At 44.2% G+C, this 20,322-nt stretch overlaps 1 protein-coding gene across 1 annotated transcript in view; it reads right to left on the bottom strand.

Moving 5' to 3' along the window:
• The window catches only part of LOC126298813 (uncharacterized), a 56,255-nt gene extending 36,214 nt beyond the window's left edge, over positions 1-20,041 (bottom strand). Inside the window, exons 1-3 of the mRNA XM_049990278.1 lie at positions 19,910-20,041; positions 17,508-17,618; positions 5,234-5,392 (exon numbers count right to left, since the gene is read on the bottom strand). Of these exons, the coding sequence (XP_049846235.1) occupies positions 5,234-5,392; positions 17,508-17,618; positions 19,910-20,008 (369 nt within the window). The 5' untranslated portion in view covers positions 20,009-20,041. The remainder of the gene's footprint in view (positions 1-5,233; positions 5,393-17,507; positions 17,619-19,909) is intronic.
• Between the last annotated feature and the right edge of the window lie 281 nt (positions 20,042-20,322).

Genomic DNA, 20,322 nt, shown 5'->3' on the forward strand with positions numbered 1-20,322 from the left:
TCTGAAGAAGGCTGTTGATATACTAGTGGGCGATCGTCTGTTCCATAGATAGACTGACTCCATTCTCACAATGGGACCATCAGATCGATTAGTCCCAGATTTTGATGAATTAAGTATGCTGTTAATGGGCTTATCCTGATTACCGAGCTAACGCATTTTTATACGACGGCGCCTAGTTCCCGAAGAAATCCATGTCGTTTTATGAGTACCTGCTATACGTGTAGCGTTGGTCATGTTTCGACCAAGCGAGTATAGCGCAGCAGCTCTGGCCGTGTACTTTCTCAGTTTCATCGTACAGAATATTTAATAGTATATATACTGCAAAATTATTGGAAAATAGTATTTTCGTCGTAGCATTTTCATTAATAAATTATTCATTCCAGCAAACTTTCTTCAAATAAATATTCCGCTTGTTACAGAATAGATTACAGAATTGTATTCCAGGGTGTCGCTTGCATAGCGTTCTGTGCTAGGACAGAATTTCAAATGGAAAGCCGGGTTCGATTCCCGGCGGGGTCAGGGATTTTCTCTGCCTCGTGATGGCTGGGTGTTGTGTGATGTCCTTCGGTTAGTTAGGTTTAAGTAGTTCTAAGTTATAGGGGACTAATGACCATAGATGTTAAGTCCCATAGTGCTCTGAGCCATTTTGAATCAAATGGTAAGCAAACAAAACGAAAGTGTCGACCACCACGCACATTTACTAACAGTTGCTATCTTTCAGACACATGGATTTTTCGCAAGCGATACCGGAGAAAACAGTTTGTTTCAATTCAAAAAGAGTGTTCTTTCTTTCATCAACTTCGATATGATCCACGTTTATTTTATCATTATTCTGAAAGCATATGCACTACACAGATGCAGAATTAAAGAACGTATTTTTATGGAATCTTTCCTGGAAGCAATTTCTCTATTAGTCCTCAGCGAGTCGTCATTGTTTTGAATGTAAAAATCAGTTTCACAGGGTTGATGGAGTACATTTGGTGGGATGATTTTTACTTTGCAGGTGTATGCTTTTCTTTTATCTTCAAACATTTGATTGTGAACTATCTGATCAGTTTATCCTCACGAAGAATCAGTATTGTAAAGAAAAGTACACCGGAACAATCTGAACTGGTACCGCCAGCGAGGTAATAGTGAACCTAGCCGCTGTGTTACACACCCTCTTATCGGAACAAGACAAACACAGCGGGTATAGGAGGTAAGCATAAGACTTCAACATGGATTTTCTCGTAAGCGAGGGTGGTCAATTAAGACAAGCCCCAGTACAACACACCTAAGACTCACCAAAATCAGTCATTAACAGGTATAATGATCCCCTTGTCAGTAAAGCGTGGGACCCAGCGCTCAGCCACCTGAAGTCACAACGCCGGCCAAGGCAGACTTCCGCAAACGACGGGGGCGGCAGAAGCACTGAGGTACCTGAGTTCGCGTCCAGCATTCGGCGTTTGCGTCCCTCTAACACTCCACCCTACGCAGCTTTCAGCAGAGTAATTGTGGAAAGACAGGGAGTGGTGAGAGTATAAAGGAGGTGCAATTTAGCTAAGGCCCTCATTCTAAACGTATCACCTGAAGAGGAAGGTAAGGCAGACTGTCGAAAATCGTGTTTCGTAATGATTGCAATCGGCTGGACACCTGGGAGCAATAGAAGCATCTTAAAATCAGTTTGTAGTGTCAGTTGACCAGGATTTTAATCAAGCTATTTCTGACCCGTTAAAGATATTTGTCATTTATTATAGCCTAGAAAAAAGTGTCCAGGGAATAACGTTGTCAAAGATTCCAATTTTCGCGGAATGTCCCGACTTTAGGGTTGTCACTAGAGGTCACATGTAACCTGTACATAGTTCTACCAGTATCCCGATTTTGGGTATTGCTACCAATTCCAAATATACTTACAATATGCGATCAAAAGTATCCGGACACCTGGCTGAAAATGACTTACAAGCTCGTGGCGCCCTCCATCGGTAATTCTGGAATTCAGTGTGATGTTGGCAACCCATAGCCTTGATGACAGCTTCCACTCTCGCAGGCATACGTTCAATCAGGTGCTGGAAGGTATCTTGGGCAATGGAAGCCCATTCTTCACGGAGTGCTGCACGAAGGAGAGGTATCCATGTCGGTCAGTGAGGAATGGCACGAATTCGGCGTTCCAAAACATCCCAAAGGTGTTATAAGGGATCTTACTGTCGTGTAACCACTCCGCCACAGGCCGTGCCTTTGAACAGGTGTTCGATCGTATTGAAAGATGCTATCAACATCCCAGAATTGCTCTTTAACAGCAGGAAGCAAGAAGGTACTTGAAACATCAGTGCAGGCCTGCGCTGTGAAAATCAACATGGGGTGCAAGCCACCTCCATGGGAAACACGACCACAACGGAACACCACCGCCTACGAATTTTACTATTGGCACTACACACGCTGGCAGATTAGTTCACCGGGCATTCACCATACCCACATCCTGCCTTCGGATCGCCAAGTTGTGTACAGTGATTCGTCACTCCATACAACGTTTTTGCACTGTTCAATCATCTAATGTTTAGGCTCCTACACCAAGCGAGGCGTCGCTTGGCATTTATCGGCGTGATGTGTGACTTATGAGCAGCCGCTCGACCATTAAATCCAAGTTTTCTCACCTCCTGCCTAAATGGCATAGTACTTGCAGTGGATCCTGATGCAGTTTGGAATTACTAGGTGATGGTCTGGATAGATGTCTGCCTATGACACATTACGACCCTCTTCAACTGTCGGCGGTCTGTCAGTCAATAGACGATGTCGGCCCTTCACGTTTCCACTTCACTATCACATCGGAAACATTGTACCCAGCGATGTTTAGGAGCGTGGAAACCTCGCGTACATGCGTATGACGACACCCCATCAACTGACCACGTTGGAAATCAGTTGAGTTCCGCGGAACGCCCCATTGTGCTCTCTCACGATGTCTAATGACTACCGAAATCGCTGATATGGAGTACCTGGCAGTAGGTGGCAGCACATTTGCACCTAATATGAAAACCTATGTTTTTTGGGGTGTCCGGATACTTTTGATCACATAGTGTATGTTCAAGTACGTAAAACCTCCAAAATTAGATTTTGGCGGTAACCTTTGAATATGGTGCGCCAAGAGTTCACGATCAGCCCATCAACTAAAGAGATGCCTCAGTGCATGACCAAATTGTACTTTTCGAAAACAGTTACAGTGGTAAAATTTGTTTCTTGCTTTGGTATAAAAGCACATACTAATAAAACGAAACGCAATGTGAGTTCCGTAGCAGAAAAATTGTTCTGTTTAGGTCCTTTCCTCTAGAAAGTGCTGCAGTAAATTAGGCAGCTGTTTCAAACATTTATACTTTAGATATCTCCCAATACTTTGAAATAGACGAGTTTTATGCCGAAATGTGTTACATTGAGGCACTTGCTGAGGACGATGAGTAAAGGCATGAGACCTATTGAGAAATAATAGAGTAATTTCAAAAATCAGAGCTTCAGTAATCTGCTCAAATTATTTTCATTTATGGTTTCCGTGTAGCGACAGATTTTTCTCGGGATTCATTAACATGGTTCACAGTTCGTAACTGTTTGACAATGGAGAACTAACTGACATAATAATAAACTTTGAAATTAGTTGTTCAGAATTTTAGAAATAAACCTTAAGAAATGAAAACCTTGTAAGGGCTGTGTAAAAGAATGGGATATATGAAAGTATGAAGTAGCTAGTAGAAGACTAGAACAACTGTAGACGACAGACATCATATTCCTAAATGATAAAGATACCATTAATTTGGTTCATGTTTATAGTACTGGCTGTAGATTACACATTTCAAAAGATTATTTAAAATGTATTAAAAGCCTTATTGATTAATTTTTAAAGGTCTTAGAAGTTTTGACTACAACGTCATCAAGCTACATTTGTGATCCAGTATAGATGAATAGCAAATTATTTATTCGGTTGTTGTACTACTATACTAATTTTTCAAATAAAAATTAAGCAAATATATTAATTTAATATCTGAAAAATTAGGTTTTCTTGAGGTCCTGATTTTTAGGGCCTTATACCGATATTTTTAACCACCTCTCCCGATTTTCTGCAAAATAAGTTCTGAATAAAATAGTCACTCGTGGTATGTCGAAACTACGTTATAAACAAGGTCAGACTAGTACTAACATCCGTGCCCGTGACAGGATTAGAACCTGCGAGCAGGGTACAGCGTTGTGACACGTTAACTCACAGGGCTGCTGACGCACAAGAATACGTGATGCACTTCGCGTCTTAACTGAGGTGGGTCAAGCTGGACAGCGTCTGCTAGGGAACTGTTCTGCTGCTCTTCAATCATTTTTGTGATTGTCACCATAACTTAAGAGCATTTCGACCAAGCCTGCAATATACGCTTTATTAACTAGTCGATTTTATAGATGACCAGCTGAGTAACTGTCATTGCCTTGGTATGTATTTACTCCATTTTTCTATTAGCCCTTTTCCTCCTCCTTCCCCCAACTCTGTGCTTTTGTTAAGTATTCGAAGTACACACTCCACAAGAAATTCAAGGGATCCACGTATTGGTGGCTCCAGTGTTGTATGTATCGACGTATCTGATCCACTGCACTCGTCGTGCATAGGGATCTGAAGATGATGAGATACCAAAACTGGTTGTGTTAAAAAAAACTCCTGGAAACATAAGGCTGTATGGTGATTTTTCTTTGGTAAATATCTGACCAGCCGCTATCCCATATCCACGATATACCAGTAGAGATTCATTTTCTATGTCTCAAGCTTCATAATGTACAATGTTACCACAGGTAAAGCCTAGGAACATTCTACCACAGAAAAATCTTCAACAATATGTCCTTGATGGGCAGTTCCGAATCATTTATCATGCTTTGATTCTGCGTAAGTTGCTGATTTGCTTTGAATTTACTTTTACTAGCATAAGAAATGCGTTTACCTAAAACTTAGATATAATATGCGGAATATGTTCATTGAAACCATTATATCGCAATGAAAACATCCCTGCACACATCCGAAAAACATATATCAGGAATGGCTCCAAACTATTAAATGAAGTAAGTATTTGTGGGACTGGTGGTAGCTATTTGTAGGTATATTTGATTCACACTTGAAATATAAGTGAATGGATTTGAACTAAGTCACTAATTAAAGACGGGGAAAACATACCGAGTGTTGCCTTCTGTTCCAACAGAAGCTTTGTGGTCAGTTCTCCAGGCATCTCGCAGCACTTACCTTACGTTCTGTGGCCTCAGCTGGCGGCAGATGCTGGGGCCAATCACGTGGGGCTGCCATCGCAATCTGTCCACTCTCTCCCGCCAGACGAACACTGCCCACCAGTTTCAGTAACGTTTTCTTTATTTTAATGGCCCAAGTGTCATCCTGTAGGACGCCCTGCTGACAGAGAAATACATCTGCTTCAGTTTTTGAGACTACACTAAATGTAATAGGTAGAACGGTATTTACGTACTAGCTTTCACAGTAGACTTGTACCTTGTGGTATTCTACTTTCACATAACTGTAATTATTTACACTGGTACATTTATTGGCAGTACACATGTTCAGGGTAGGCCACATACAATGGTGTGCAAAACTTAAGGATGAAAGTTACAATACTGGCCATTAAAATTGCTACACCACGAAAGTAGCGTGCTACAGACGCGAAATTTGACCGTCAGGAAGAAGATGCTGTGATATGCTTTTCAGAGCATTCACACGAGGCTGGCACCGGTGGCGACACCTACAACGTGCTGACATGAGGAAAGTTTCCAACCAATTTCTCATACACAAACAGCAGTTGACCGGCGTTGCCTGGTGAAACGTTGTTGTGATGCTTCGTGTAAGGAGGAGAAATGCGTACCATCACGTTTGCGACTTTGATTAAGGTCGGATTGTAGCCTATCGCGATTGCGGTTTATCGTATCGCGACATTGCTGCTCGTGTTGGTCGAGATCCAATGACTGTTAGCAGAATACGGAATCGGTGGGTTCAGGAGGGTAATACGGAACGCCGTGTTGCATCCCAACGCCCTCGTATCCCTAGCAGTCGAGATGACAAGCATCTTATCCGCATGGCTGTAACGGATCGTGCAGCAACATCTCCATCCCTAAGTCAACAGATGGGAACGTTTGCAAGACAACAACCATTTGCACTGACAGTTCGACGACGTTTGCAGCAGCATGGACTATCAGCTCGGAGACCATGGCTGCGGTTACCCTTGACGCTGCATCACAGACAGAAGCGCCTGTAATGGTGTACTCAACGACGAACCTGGGTGAACGAATGGCAAAACATTTCTTCGGATGAATCCAGGTTCTGTTTACAGCATCATGATGGTCGCATCCGTGTTTGGTGACATCGCGGTGAACCCACATTGGAAGCGTGTGTTCGTCATCGCCATACTGGCGTATCACCCTGCGTGATGGTATGGAGTGTCATTGGTTACACGTTTCGGTCACCTCTTGTTCGCATTGACGGCACTTTGAACAGTGGACGTTACATTTCAGATGTGTTACGACCCGTGGCTATACCCTTCATTCGACCCCTTTCTGGATACAGAAAATGTTCGACTGCTGCACTAGCCGGCACATTCTCCAGATCCCTCACCAATTGAAAACGTCTGTTCAAAGGTGGCCGAGCAATTGGCTCGTCACAATACGCCAGTCACTGCTCTTGACGAACTGTGGTATCGTGCTGAAGCTGCATGGGCAGCTGTCTCTGTACACTCCATCCAAGCTCTGTTTGAATGAATGCCCAGGCGTATCAAGGCCGTTATTACGGCCAGGGGTGGTTGTTCTGGATAGTGATTTCTCAGGATCTATGCACCCAAACTGCGTAAAAATGTAATCACATGTCAGTTCTAATATAACGTATTTGTCCAACAAATAACCGTTTATAATCTGCATTTCTTCTTGGTGTAGCAATTTTAATGGCCAATAGTGTACTTTCGCACGACTTTCGCTGTGAAGCAACACAGCTCGATGAAACTTTTACTATACATAGGAAGACCTGCTACAGTATTGTATTGAAAGTAACTGAAAGAAATACATAATGATACGAACAGAAATTACGTCTTAATTGAAAGACAATAATTACACTGAAGTCATCGTGATTGTTTGTAGTCTGTGGACACTGCAAACGGCCGTACATAGTTCCTCACAGCGTGTGTGATCACCACAGAAGGAAGTGCATGTTCTGCAGCGTGCTCCCATGCTGGCCACAAGGTTGGTAAGGGGTTCTTGTGGTATAGTGATCCAATCCTCTTCCAGAGAGGATGGCAACTGCTGGATGGTGGTTGGTTCATCTAACGCGCTGCAATATGTCTCCCCAACACATCGCACACAAGCCCGATAGATTTTAAGTCTGAGGAACTGGCAAGCTGGTCCATTCTCAGAATATCCTCTCGTTCCTGGAGCTCCTCTACGTTTGTTTTTCGATGAGGTCCCGCATTGTAATCCATAAAAATAAAGTCAGGGCTGAAGGAATCCCTGAAAATGTGCAGATGGGGAAGAAGTGCAGTGTAACCAGAACGTTGACTGGTGAGAGTACTACGTCAGTAGATTTGGAGGTCAGTACGCCCATGCAACATTACGCCTCCCTGCCTCGTACGCCTAGAGCATCAAAAAGATCATCTTCGGCAATGTTCCTGGGAGTATTACGTGTTCACAACTCTCGTAATGTACACCAACGATCATCCAAGAATTGTCAACTGAGCGGGTGGAGGAATGGTTAGTTGTTTGATTTGGGGGAGGGTACCAAAGAGCAAGGTCATCATCCCAAGATCTAGGATGGCAGAAATCGAAGGAGCAACAACACAAACATCACGGTCCATTCAAGGAGAAGGAATAACGTGCAAACAGAGAGAGAGAAGGAATGGCAGTGAAGCAGGAGGAGGAAAGAATAGGAGAGGGGTGGGTTAAATGGGGAGAGGAGGGATGCCATAGAAACACTATGCATGATGGGGCACCAGCAGTGCCACTGACCTGGCCCAACACCCGTACCATACCATACCATACCATACGACAACAGGGACAACACCAGGGGTAGAAGACACAAGAAAAGGGGAAACAAAACAGCACAGCACACCAGACAAAATATAGAGGAAAGGCGTGGAGAACTGGGCCAGATTGGAGGCAGGTCAAGGCCTCCATACCGAATACCTACGCTAACTGATGGACTCCAATTCGAGAGCAAAACTCAAGGACTTATACCTAAGAGTGCAGGACACTATCACGAAGAAAATGGAGGAGAGACATAGCCATGCGGGTGTCATCCCCTAACACGCAAGACAAGTAAGGTGAGGGCGTATTTAGTGTGAAGGGCCAAAAGGCAGGGGCAGTCCAGCAAAATGTAGATCACAATGAGTGGAGCCACAAAGCGGGAGGCGGGAAGGTGGCTCATTGTGGAGTAAAAACCCATGGGTCAACCTAGTGTTGCCAATATGAAAATGGCGACAAAGGCTGGTAGATTCCCAGAAGGAGAGGCAGATGGAAGAAAGGCACATAGTGGGAGTCTACTTGATGGTGCAAAGTTTATTAGACAAGAATGTAGCCTCCCAAGCGTCAGGCTACGACTGAGTAAAAAGGGGATTTGATGTAAAGCCGCAAATTCACCCCTGGAGGGGTCATGGAGAATAGGTGGTAGTGGCCAGCACCCACCATGCAAATGATCAGCATGTTCAGTACCCAGGATAAAATCACTAGGTACCCAAAGGAAGTCAACCAAACAAGCAGCATCACCAAGGTCATTGAGAAAGTCAGAGACAGCAGAGACCAAAAGGTGGTAGGAAAAACACCAAGTGGTAGCATGAAAGCCACTCATTGAGTCAATACACAACAAAACTCTGGTAACGTAGGACTAATTAATAAAACAGAGGGCCAAATAGATGGCTATCAATTCTGCAGTAAACGCCCCACACATGGCAGGCAAGAGAAAGTGTTTCATGCCATAGGAAGATGTGAAAGCATACCCCTACACGATCATCACATTTAGAGTCATCAGTGTAAACAACAATGGCATCTTGAAAGTAGCATAACAGCATTCGAAACAAACACTGACACCATTGGAGCGATGGAGGTTTCCGGATCCTGGAAGATGATCCTCCCAAAGTTATAGCCTAGGAACTAACCACTGGTGGGAGAAGGTTTGTTGGGAGATAATGTGGGGGAGGAGAGACGGTGTCGTGAAATGTGTGGCTAGGGCCTCCCGTCGGGTAGACCGTTCGCCTGGTGCAGGTCTTTCGATTTGACGCCACTTCGGCAACCTGCGCGTCGATGGGGATGAAATGGTGATTAGGACAACACAACACCCAGTCCCTGAGCGGAGAAAATCTCCGACCCAGCTGGGAATCGAACCCGGGCCCTTAGGATTGACAGTCTGTCACGCTGACCACTCAGCTACCGGGGGCGGACAGGAGAGACGGTAGTCATGGTGGAGAGAAGCAAGGCAGAGGCCAACCAGTAAACCCACCCAACGGTAGGTGGCACGTGGACAACTGCGCAAAGCTGCAGAAATAATAGGAGGGGTGAGCAAGCGAAAGGTAGATAGTGATGGCATAGGAAACCGGGAACTGGACCACCCACATGAAAGGAGAGGGATCCAAACATCGACCTGAAGACTTTCCACAGGAGTAGTGTGAAAGACACTAGTGGCTAAACGGATACCACGATGGTTGGTTGGTAGGTAGGTTGGTTTAAAAGAGGGACAGGAAGGGACCAAAGGCGAGGTCATCGGTCCCTTGTTCCCAGTAAAATAATTACACAAGGGAAAGAAGAAAAGAAAGGTGTCGAGCACAATAACAGGTGAAAGGAAGAACCAGAAGAACGACAGAAGGTCAACCAACACTACCATGGACAAAACTGGAAAAGAAATCCACAGAGAGAAGCAAGAAACAGGTAGAAGGGGTAAAAGCAAGAGAGCAGATGACCTTGGCTAGCGGATCACGAGAATAAAAAGGAAAAGCCAGCCACTCTGCAACACATTAAAACTTCCACCCTAAAAGCATTAGAGTGGAGAACATAAAAGGACAAAGTCACGTATAAAACGTAAAACTGTATTAGCCAATGAAGTGTTGTCAGCTAAAATTAATGGCAACGAGTCCAGTAACTGAAGAGTCCGTTGCAGGGGAGCCGAAGGAGGACAGCTCACCAAGATATGGGCCGCTGCCAGCCGGGCACCGCACAGACACTGAGGTGGGTCAAAACGGCGCAGGAGGGAGCCATGTATCAACCAAGTGTGGCCAATGCAGAGCCAGCAGAGAACCACAGATACCTTGTGAGAGGCCCACATGGAGGACTGCCACACATTCGTAGTCTACTTAATGGCACGCAGTTTGTTGTGCGTGCTGAGATTATGCCAGTTCGTCTCCAAAAGCCGCAAAACCTAGTGGCGTATTGCTGAACGCAGGTCAGTTGCAGAGAAGCCGATCTCCATAAGCGGTTTCCGTGTAGCCCGTTTGGCCAGCCTGTCGGCAAGTTCGTTGCCTAGGATTCCGACGTGACCTGAGGTCAGACAAACATCACTAAACGACTGGACCGTTATAGGGCATAGATGGACTCCTGGATGGTTGGTTGGTTTTGGGATTTGATGGGGGCTGAACATGGAGGTCATCAGTCCCCTGTTCCAAACAGACATACTTGTAAAAGGCCTATACAGTAAAAGCGTAACCTCTGCACCAAGAGGGAGGGAACACCAAGGGGTACAGAGCTAAAATGAAAACCGCAATGACACAAAATAGAGGAAACTTAAAAAGAGCAGAGCAAATAGTTGACTAGAGTAAAACAGACTACAGTGGTTGATGGATCAGGTAAAAGGTCAACCACTCAACTACAAACGAAGAACCGCCAGCTGGAAAGCGTTGACAGAGGTACCAACACCACTTGTTACCATAAAAAGACACTATTTTGGTATCCACGTCACAATTAAAAGTCGCTGGAGTGGGTGTAGCCTGAGAAATCATGCGAGGGCGCCCACACTAGAGCGAGTGATAAAACCAAGCTGCACAGATAAAACGTAAAACTGAGTCAGCTACAGAGGCATCGTCATCTAGAATTAAAGGAAGTGCAGCTGGTAAATTAAAGGACTGCTGCAAGGGGGCTAAAAGGGGGCAGTCCAACAGAAGACGGACCACTGTCAGGCCTGCATCACAGCGACACTTGGGCGGATTCTCACCGCGAAGGAGATAGCTGTGGGTCAACCGCGTATGTCCAATTTAGAGACAGCAGAGAACAACTGAGTCCTATGCATGCTCCTCAAGGATGAGTTCTATACAGCCGTGGACGACTTTACCATGCGGAGCTTATTTGGCGTGTTCAAGACAGACCATTCAAACCTCCAGACATCGCGGACCTTGCGATGTAGGGCTGACCGGAGGTCTCTTTCCACGAGACCAAGCTCCAGGGGTGGCGAAGTGGTGGCCTGCTTGGCCAACCGATCGACACGTTCTTTTCCTGGAATGCCAGTGTGGCTCGGGGTCCACACAAACGTCGCTGAACGACCACACTCGGCGGTAGCAAAAACAGCATCTTGAATACCGCGCACCAAAGGGTCCAGAGAAAAACACTGGTCGAGTGCTTGCAATCCACTCAGGGAGTCACTGCATATAACAAATGATTCCCCAGGGCAGGAGGAAAGATGAGCGAGTGCACGATAAAGAGCAACCAGCTCTGCAGTGAAAACACTGCTCCCACAATGCAGGGAATGCCGCTCAACGTAGACGCCGTGGATAAAAGCAAACCCATTGCGTCCACCGACCACAGAACCATCAGTGTACACTACATGTGCATCACGAAACGAGGCAAGAAGAGCCATGAATTGTTGAAGACTGGCAGGTGGAACAGAGGACTTGGAGTCGCAGGACAAATCCAAGCAAAGCCGCAAGCGAAGGAGGGACCAAGGAGGGGTAGAAGAAGAGGGCCGGCCTTCCTTTCTGGAGAATCCTGCAGTCTGGTGAGCAGGGCGAATGGTGCTCTCTACAGTTGACATAGATGGGAGGCGGGGCAAATGGAGTATTGTGATGTGATGGGGGTCTGCAATCTTGACATGTGACACTGGAAGTACAGCAGGAAGACATATGACCGAACTTCCAACATTTAAAGCACCACATTGGGGGAGGAATATAGGGTTTCACATCTCATTGGTAGACCATCACCTTGACTTTATCAGGTAATGTATCACCCTCGAAGGCCAAAATGAAGGTACCGGTGGCAACCTGATTATTCTTCAGATCCCGGTGAACACGCCGGACGAAATGTATACCTCCCAATTCTTAATTGGCGCGCAGCTAATCGTTATACTGCAAAAGGCGGCCCCTGTGAAATGTAGCCTGGATCACATTTACGCTCTTATGGGGGTGATGGTTATAGTAATATTCCCCAGCTTGTCACAAGCGAGTAAAGCCCGTAACTGTGTGGAGGATGCTGTTTTGATCAGGACTGACCCAGATCTCATTTTGGACAAGCTCTACACCTCCCCAAATTTGTCCTCTAAATGCTCAACAAAAAACTGAGGCTACTTCGTCATGAAAGATTCCCCATCAGCTCTCCAACATACAAATACAAGGTACTGGGGCGATTAAGAGCTGCTGCCAGCCTTAGCCTGACGTTCCTCCCAAGGTGTGGCCAGGTAAGGGAACAATTTGGCGTCATACTTCTGTGCATTGAATTGAGCCCGTGAATGCTTAGAGACTGCTGGTGTTTGACCACCAGCAAGAGGGGATGCACTACACTTCATCGCATGCCATCCACCTTTATGCCACCCGCTCTGACCAGGCGCCCTCCCCATGAGCTCCACCCAGCCGCAGAAAAGGCCACCGGGCAGTAGAGCCATTACCAGAGGTCCCAATGCCCCAGGGGGATGGGCATTTCCCCTTGGCATACGTGGGGAGTTAACGGCGCAGGCATCAGCAGAGTGATCCCTGTGTGATCAGGGGGCTACAACCATCAGGGTTCATGGTAGCCCCACCACAATGGACTGGCTACTGTACTGGGTATCAGGTGCAACCAAGCAAACAAGTCCATTGTCATCGTCAGCGTAGAAAGCGATACTATACAGCTGATGGAAAAATACGCACCCAGGAGGGTGACCTTGGCCAACAGTTGGAGAATCAGCAGAAGTGTAGATCCACATCAACGAACGTTGTGATAGGTATCAGTGCACGATGGACATGATGTACCTTGTAAGGCGCCCTTCCCCAATTCGTTTTCTCTTCTGTAAAATTTGGAAAAAAGGAGGTCAGACCCCACAGGGGACCATCACAAAGGCCAAAACGTGAGATACTCCTTTCAGTCACCTCTTACGAGAGGCAGGAATACCTCAAGCCTATTCTAAGCCTGGACCCGCAGGGGGGAACGGGGGAGACAGTGAATGTAGGCAGCAGCCTTTTTTTGGCTTCACCATATAGGTTGAGCTTCTTAGTTTTAAGCTGTTGCAACTTCTGTTCTTCAAGATATACAATGCAGTCCCTACTCCAGATGGTGTGATCCCCAGAGCAATTCACACATGTCAAAGAGCAAACGATTCGTTCGTGGGTGGCCTCGCCACCTTTGCTACAAGTGACTCCTCCCTTACACTCCAGAGTAGCGTGCTCAAAGCGCTTACATTTAAAACAGTACATTGGTTTGCTGACATAAAGCCGTACATTTAAAGGAGGAAGATCTGCCTTCACATATCTAGGAGCTTTGTGCAGTTGGAAGCGAGGATGACCAAGTCTAATTTGACCACATCACCTTCCACCCATTTCATGATATTCTGCACGTCATCAATGTCTTCTTTGATCTACTCAACTTCCTGTTATTTCGGAATTACGTCCAGATCCCTGCATGAGGCAACATCTCTGCTATATTTCAAGGTAGTGCGTAGCTTAGTTTCAGTGGCATATTCCCAAGGCTTTCCTCTTTCTGTAGGCCTGTCGCTTGTTGGGCACTAGAGGTTTCGACCAAGTCTCCAACTGCCCAACTTGTTCACAGATTTTAGTGTGCCTGCTATGTCCTCTAAATGCTGTTGAATGCAGAAAGACGAAATTCTCAAAGCTTCATTCTTTCCTTTTAACTAACAAAAAAAACATTGTTAGTGAAATCGGAGCTACCCTGAACAAATCCAGAATCTGAAGGACTCATCACACAAGGTCTCTTGAGCGATGGAGTGTTGATACCTACCAGCGGCCCACCCATTCCGCTGTGAAGTGGAAGAAAAAATTTCGACGGTTCCATCTCGGTCCCACGACCAGCTATGGAAAGAAGAGTCGACTCAGACAGAGCCTTACTCGCCCCAGTAAGCCTTACAAAACCGAGGTGCGACAACTTCCCCAGGGGTTGCCTGTTAACGACTGTTCCCCCTCAACAGCCACGCATCTCATCAGTACGTAGCACACCTTGAGACTGGCGGGTTTTTATAGACTTTTCTGCAGTCTTCATGATCTGGACGTTCAGGCAAAGATCCCCGATTCCTGCGACACACAATGTTCCACCACCGCGCCGCAGAGTGGTCGCTGAAACATCCTCAGAGCTTACGATGTCAGATGACTGGCGGCGTTTGCCAGTCCCGCTCTCAAGAACCCTGAGCGCGCCAAGCCTGTACCAAGCAAACGAATGCTGAGCCCCTGAGGACAGGGAAACAAGCTCGCAAAAAAATGGGGGGGGGGGGGCTGCTTTAGCACGTGATTGGCGGAATTTCTCATTTTCTTATTTGTTGCTTGCTGGCAACTTTTCATTTTGGAGGGTCGGGTATACTAGTTTAAACTCCCGATTACAAAAAGAATGAAGCCCTTAAATATAAACACAGAGTCCACTGGCGAGGACAGAGAACTGATTATGACGCCTACGAAGCGAACACCTTGGAAAGAACCATAAATTCAACGCACACGCACGCGGGGAGCCCCTTTCGTCTCAGGACAGGGTGTTCACCAATCTCCATTGGCGGACGATACAAGAGAGACGTTACGCATTATGGAGATGTTTACTGTTGATATTTCAAGCGCGTGCGTTCCAAGAAGATGAAGGCAACATGATACTTCCTCCCACACACACTTCACAAATTGCCCACAACGAGAAAAATTTGGAATTAGAGCTCAGATAATGCTATATAGACAGTAGTTCTTTACATGCGCCATTCGCGAATGGTACCGTAAGTGCCTCGGCTCCACACCGCACGTTGTCTTGGGGAATATAGCTGCATGGAGGCATGCTAAAAATTAGTGCCTCCGAATTTATGTGAAAACTCAAAGCTTTTTACGTAAAGAAACGTTGACATTCTACATCTTTATTCCTCATGTCTATTGATTTCTCAGTATAGTCACCCTGTAAACGAACATATTTCTCCCAAACGAGAGCCCAGTTGGCTGATACCGTCAATATAGAATGTTTCACTTTGTTGACGGAACCACAACCTCACCTCTGCCTGCACCCCTGGATCACTATTAAAGTGAAGTCCTCGAAGGTGTTCTTTAAGTTTTGGAAACATATGAAAGTCGGATAGGGCCAAGTCAGGACAGTATGGAAGATGTTCGAGGACACTGAGCGTAGGGTGTCTGTTGCAGATGTCATAGCGCTCGACTGTGGTCTGGCATTGTCATGCTGAAAGAGTGTGTCTGAACTCTATTACAGAATACTGCTTCTCAAGCATTGATACAGTTACGCTACGCACTGACATGTTACACGCTGCAATACGTAGTCCTCTAGTGACAGAGGGCTACAAATATGTGCACATGAAGAATATAGATGTAGAACGTTTATAACGTTTGTTTTATATAAGAAGCTTTAAAAGTTTTCACAAGAATTCGGAGGAACTGCTTTTCTGCACACTCTCGTAGGTATAAGACAAACACCTGCAGGATTAAAATAAAAGTCTGACGACAACGTTCTCGTAACGTAATATTTTCTAACTACATTATAAAATTTTATGTTGTGGCCACGAGTACACTTCGGTCTCTCTCTTAAACATCTACAACGGCGTTTATTTGTTTTGTTTTGTGATGCAAAAACAACTAAGATAATACGCGCCCATGTCAGAACCGGAGAACACGAAGATGAAAAAGAAATTAAAAGCACGGACATGTTTAGCCCAATCGACCGAAGGAAAGATAGCTAAAAACAGGAACCTTCTCTTGAAGAGAGTTCCATAAAATACAACATAAATACAACGGAGATCCTGAAGTAAAGATTAAATGTCCTTCACCATATTGCTACGACAGATAAAATGTAAAACGCGGTCGACTGTCCGCCAGACGATAAATCAAGCTGCAAACATACATGAGAACGTAAGTGGTTAAAAAGATTGGAATTCTGTCAGGAAATGGTGAACTGTCAAAGGTTGATGACAATAAGCACAAAGTGGTGGGGGATCACCACTTAACAAATGGCGATGGCTAAAACGACAGTTGCCCAATAGGCAACCGATGGCCTCGCGATGAGAGGGCCGAGAGGGGGTAGGCCAAACCGCTGGGAGAGGTTTAATTCCCCGGAGCTTATTCCCATAGTATACTAGACAACACAATCTAAGCAGCCACCCACAAGAACTAAGAGACATTGTAAAAAGTTAATAATATCTAAAATTGAAGCAAAGAAATAAAAATACTGAAGACTTCATGAATGGAACATGTCTCGTCACTCTTCAAAGAACGTATCTTTCCCTCTTCATGTTTACTGGACCTAAGCAATCTTTTACGAAGGCAAATGAAAAGACTCATCGGTTTGAGAGTAGTTAACATTGATCGGTTAATTGTCTAATTCCTCTAAACATTGAGCACTTGCACGATTTATATCAGAACAATTTGGAATGGTTAAGTTTACGGCCCGAGTGTACACGCATCGCTTGCACATCCAAGTACGTGCTGGGGATATGAAGATTGAAAAATACCAAAATGGTTTAACAAAAAACGTACTGGTCTTTTCACTACACACGTAACCAGTGTACAAATATTTAAATTGAAAATTAAAATTAAAAATTACATGCATATAATAAAGTTTTTCAGCAGAAACGATACTAATTTGTGGGCCCTCCCTCCCAGGGTGAGTGGTCAAATATTTTTGCGGGTGCACATGGCGCACTTCTTAGATCCGGCCGTTTCAAATCAAAGTTTTTCCTCCACTGTATTAGTTATGTGCACACACGGCCGCACGCACAATTATTTAGGACACGTTTACGTATATACATAAAGCGGCAGATATAAGATGAATGAACTCTACGTAAATTATACTGCTAACTTTGTGCAATTTTTTTTTGTTATAAATTAACTCAGAATATTCTACTATAACAATTTATGTTAACATCCAACATCTCTTGTTTCCTGAACTAGCAAGGAATCCCGCTAATGCGTTTACAGTGTAAATTTTAACCAATATTTAGTCCCAAAATTTGGAGGTTTATGCTCTTTGGTTTACTGACTAATTCTTTAAAATACATTCTTAACGCATGTTGAAGTTTAAATCTCTCTACGTGTAAGGCCATCATGAAAATAGTTTGACTGTACAGCTTAGTAAACTGAAGTAATACGCATTTTTGTGTGACGACTGACCTTGGGCGTCTGCGGAACATTCAGAAGGGCTGCCGCACCTTTTTCGTCTTCTCGTTGAACGTCGTTCCGTTTACCTCGTTTGAGGAGGTAAGAAAGCCACCCACCGCCACTCTGCAACAATACGTTTTATGCTGATGACCATTCTGTGTTTTGCGAAATCAATACGTGATTTGAGAATAGAGTCCGGAAAATCATCGAAAGATTGCAGTTTGTAGTGAAATTTCAAATGTATTCTCTCCAAGGTATTTTTATCACAGACAATGAACTTTGCTATAGCCTTGTAACTGACTATTCTAAACAAGGTCATAGCTTATGGGGTACCATCAGCCACACGTAAAACATCTTTGTTTGCTACCAGTTTCGATCCAAATAATCATCACCGTCATATTATCGGGAAACAACAATATTGTTACAGAGGTCCACGTGACGTCACTGCTGTGAAAGTTTTTTGTTTGCTGATTATTATTGCTGTTGGAAATAGTAGCAAACAATTGCTTTGTTTTGTAAGCAGTTCCTAATGCTACATAAAAACTAAATTTTGCTAACAGAGTGGAAATGGGAAAGGAGGAAATGCCATTTTTTAAATGACTGTTCCAAGGGCTACTACGTTCGCAGTACTTCGTTGCCTGTCCCTAGATTTGTTAAAAGCGTCAATCTATGACGAAAATTTTTCAAACATTCATTAGGAGAATCTGCATGAACTGTGTGCCAAGCAGTGTTTCACACTCAAGTTCCAAGTGCCATGCGCCGAAGTCTTTCTTCCGCAAGATTTACGCCCTACTATTTAGTCAGCTAAAGCAATGAACGCATTCCATATAATTTCAATGCACGCAGCTGGATTTTTTATTTTAAAGACGCTGCTGGAACATTGTTTTCAATACAGGTATGTAAGGTATCCAAATGCAGTTTTGGTCAAAGTGTCTCATACTCCTGCATCTCTAGCAAGTAATAAAATTTCTTAAACAAACAGAAGAATCGAAAAATGTCGATGTATTCAAAAGAGAAAAGAGCGTAGCAGATGTATACTATGCTTTGTTTCATCTAGAATACTAGCTATGTTTATCAGATGAAAAACAAAGATCTCTTGACGTTTTGCCAGAAGTCAAAAGAAAAACCAAAGTCAATACTGAGGGATTTTCCATGAATTTAATTTTTTTACTCTCTTGTAAAAATGTAAAGCAAATGGTAAAATGATGCTGCTATATTTCTATACTTGTATTACCACTAATAAAACTTAGTGCTCCCTGATCAATGGCATTTGGAACAAAACTTTAACAACACACTTCTTAGTAATTTGTTCCTAATTAGCCTGTTTTTGCAGTGATGAGGTGCGCTGCATAATTCTGTGCTATCGGAATACTTACTGAGCTTTTTGGTTACAGGTAATCTATGTACAAAGAGAGAGACAGTTTTTTATCCTACTGACAAATGTGAGATTTGGCACTTAGAATTTTTTCCCACTTCCACTCAAAGTAGTTACGTACTGTGTGGCGTCAACTGCACATTATGCCACCACTTTCTAAATAGTTGCCCTTACTCTAGATCAACTATTGTGTAAGAGTATTGCATTACACCCAGTTCTGATGCAACGAACTTTCTCCCAGCTCCAAATTTTTCTGGTTAACGCTAAATACAATGACACTAAGGCGATGGTCTGTGTTAAGTTCCCAAGAAGTCAAAGTTTGAGTCTCAGTCATTGAACAATTACGTAAAATATTTTCTGGTATCAATTTGTCTCTCTGTGTACAAACACTGTTACATAGTGAAAGTGTATCTCTAATTCACATCCAGCTGGAGGAGGGACTAGATCTTGCAGCCTCCGCTATAAAAACAAGGATTTGCGTCAGCATAAAAGCGATAGTGGCGTCATAAACATAAAAGCCAATTTTATTCTCCAAGTACGATGTCGATGGTTAAACCGTTTCAGTAGGGGCACAACTATCTATCTTCAATATGCTATGATAATACGAGTAGGAGAAAACCTGTTCTGAGTCTTGTTAATGGTAAGCTACTGTTTACTGGAAATATTGCCATACTAATTATTGACCTACTACAATTCCCGTAAATTTTATGATTTTGTGAAACCTCTGCCTTTTCCGTTAGAAATGAGGATTAACGCTGAAGGCTGTTTGAGAAATACAGATAATTCGACGCAATTGCTGCTGATGAGAAATGTTAGGGGCAAAGTATTACTTAATAGTAAAAAAATCACATTTTTCTACTACCACGGACTCAGATTCTGCAGATTCCTGTGTGCAGGGAGGAGTGTGATATTAACACATTTTAGATAAATGTATAGCATAATACACCAAAATACACCGATTTACTTCAATACGTCGAAAGTTTTGCTGTCTTAATGAACTAGGAATGTACACAATAATAAGTCTTCAAAACGAGTTTACCATTAAAGTTATTCCTGTTTCCACTAGAGTGCACAGACACCAACAAACAACATACCAGGCAAAGCTAACGATCCATACCACGGGGAAGTCAACACGCATTTCCTAGCACAGGCGGGCAGTACAGTGCCTCACCTGTGGTCACGTGGTTTCTGCCACGCGCGCCGACGCTCTTCAGAAGTTAAACGTCTCGTCGACATACAGATCATTAGAGACGGAGTACTAGCTCAGTTTCATGCGGAAGATATGAAATTCGTCCTTGGCATATTTAAGGAACCACGACGGTATACGCCTGTTGTGGGTGATGAAAACTACCGAAAACTTATGTCAGTACGATCAGACCGACATTTTCATCCAGTTCTCTCGGAATATAATCCCAGTGTCTTCACCACTATAGCACATAGCTTGGGGTACTC

The sequence above is a fragment of the Schistocerca gregaria genome, chromosome X, assembly GCF_023897955.1.
Source record: "Schistocerca gregaria isolate iqSchGreg1 chromosome X, iqSchGreg1.2, whole genome shotgun sequence".
NCBI lineage: Eukaryota > Metazoa > Arthropoda > Insecta > Orthoptera > Acrididae > Schistocerca > Schistocerca gregaria.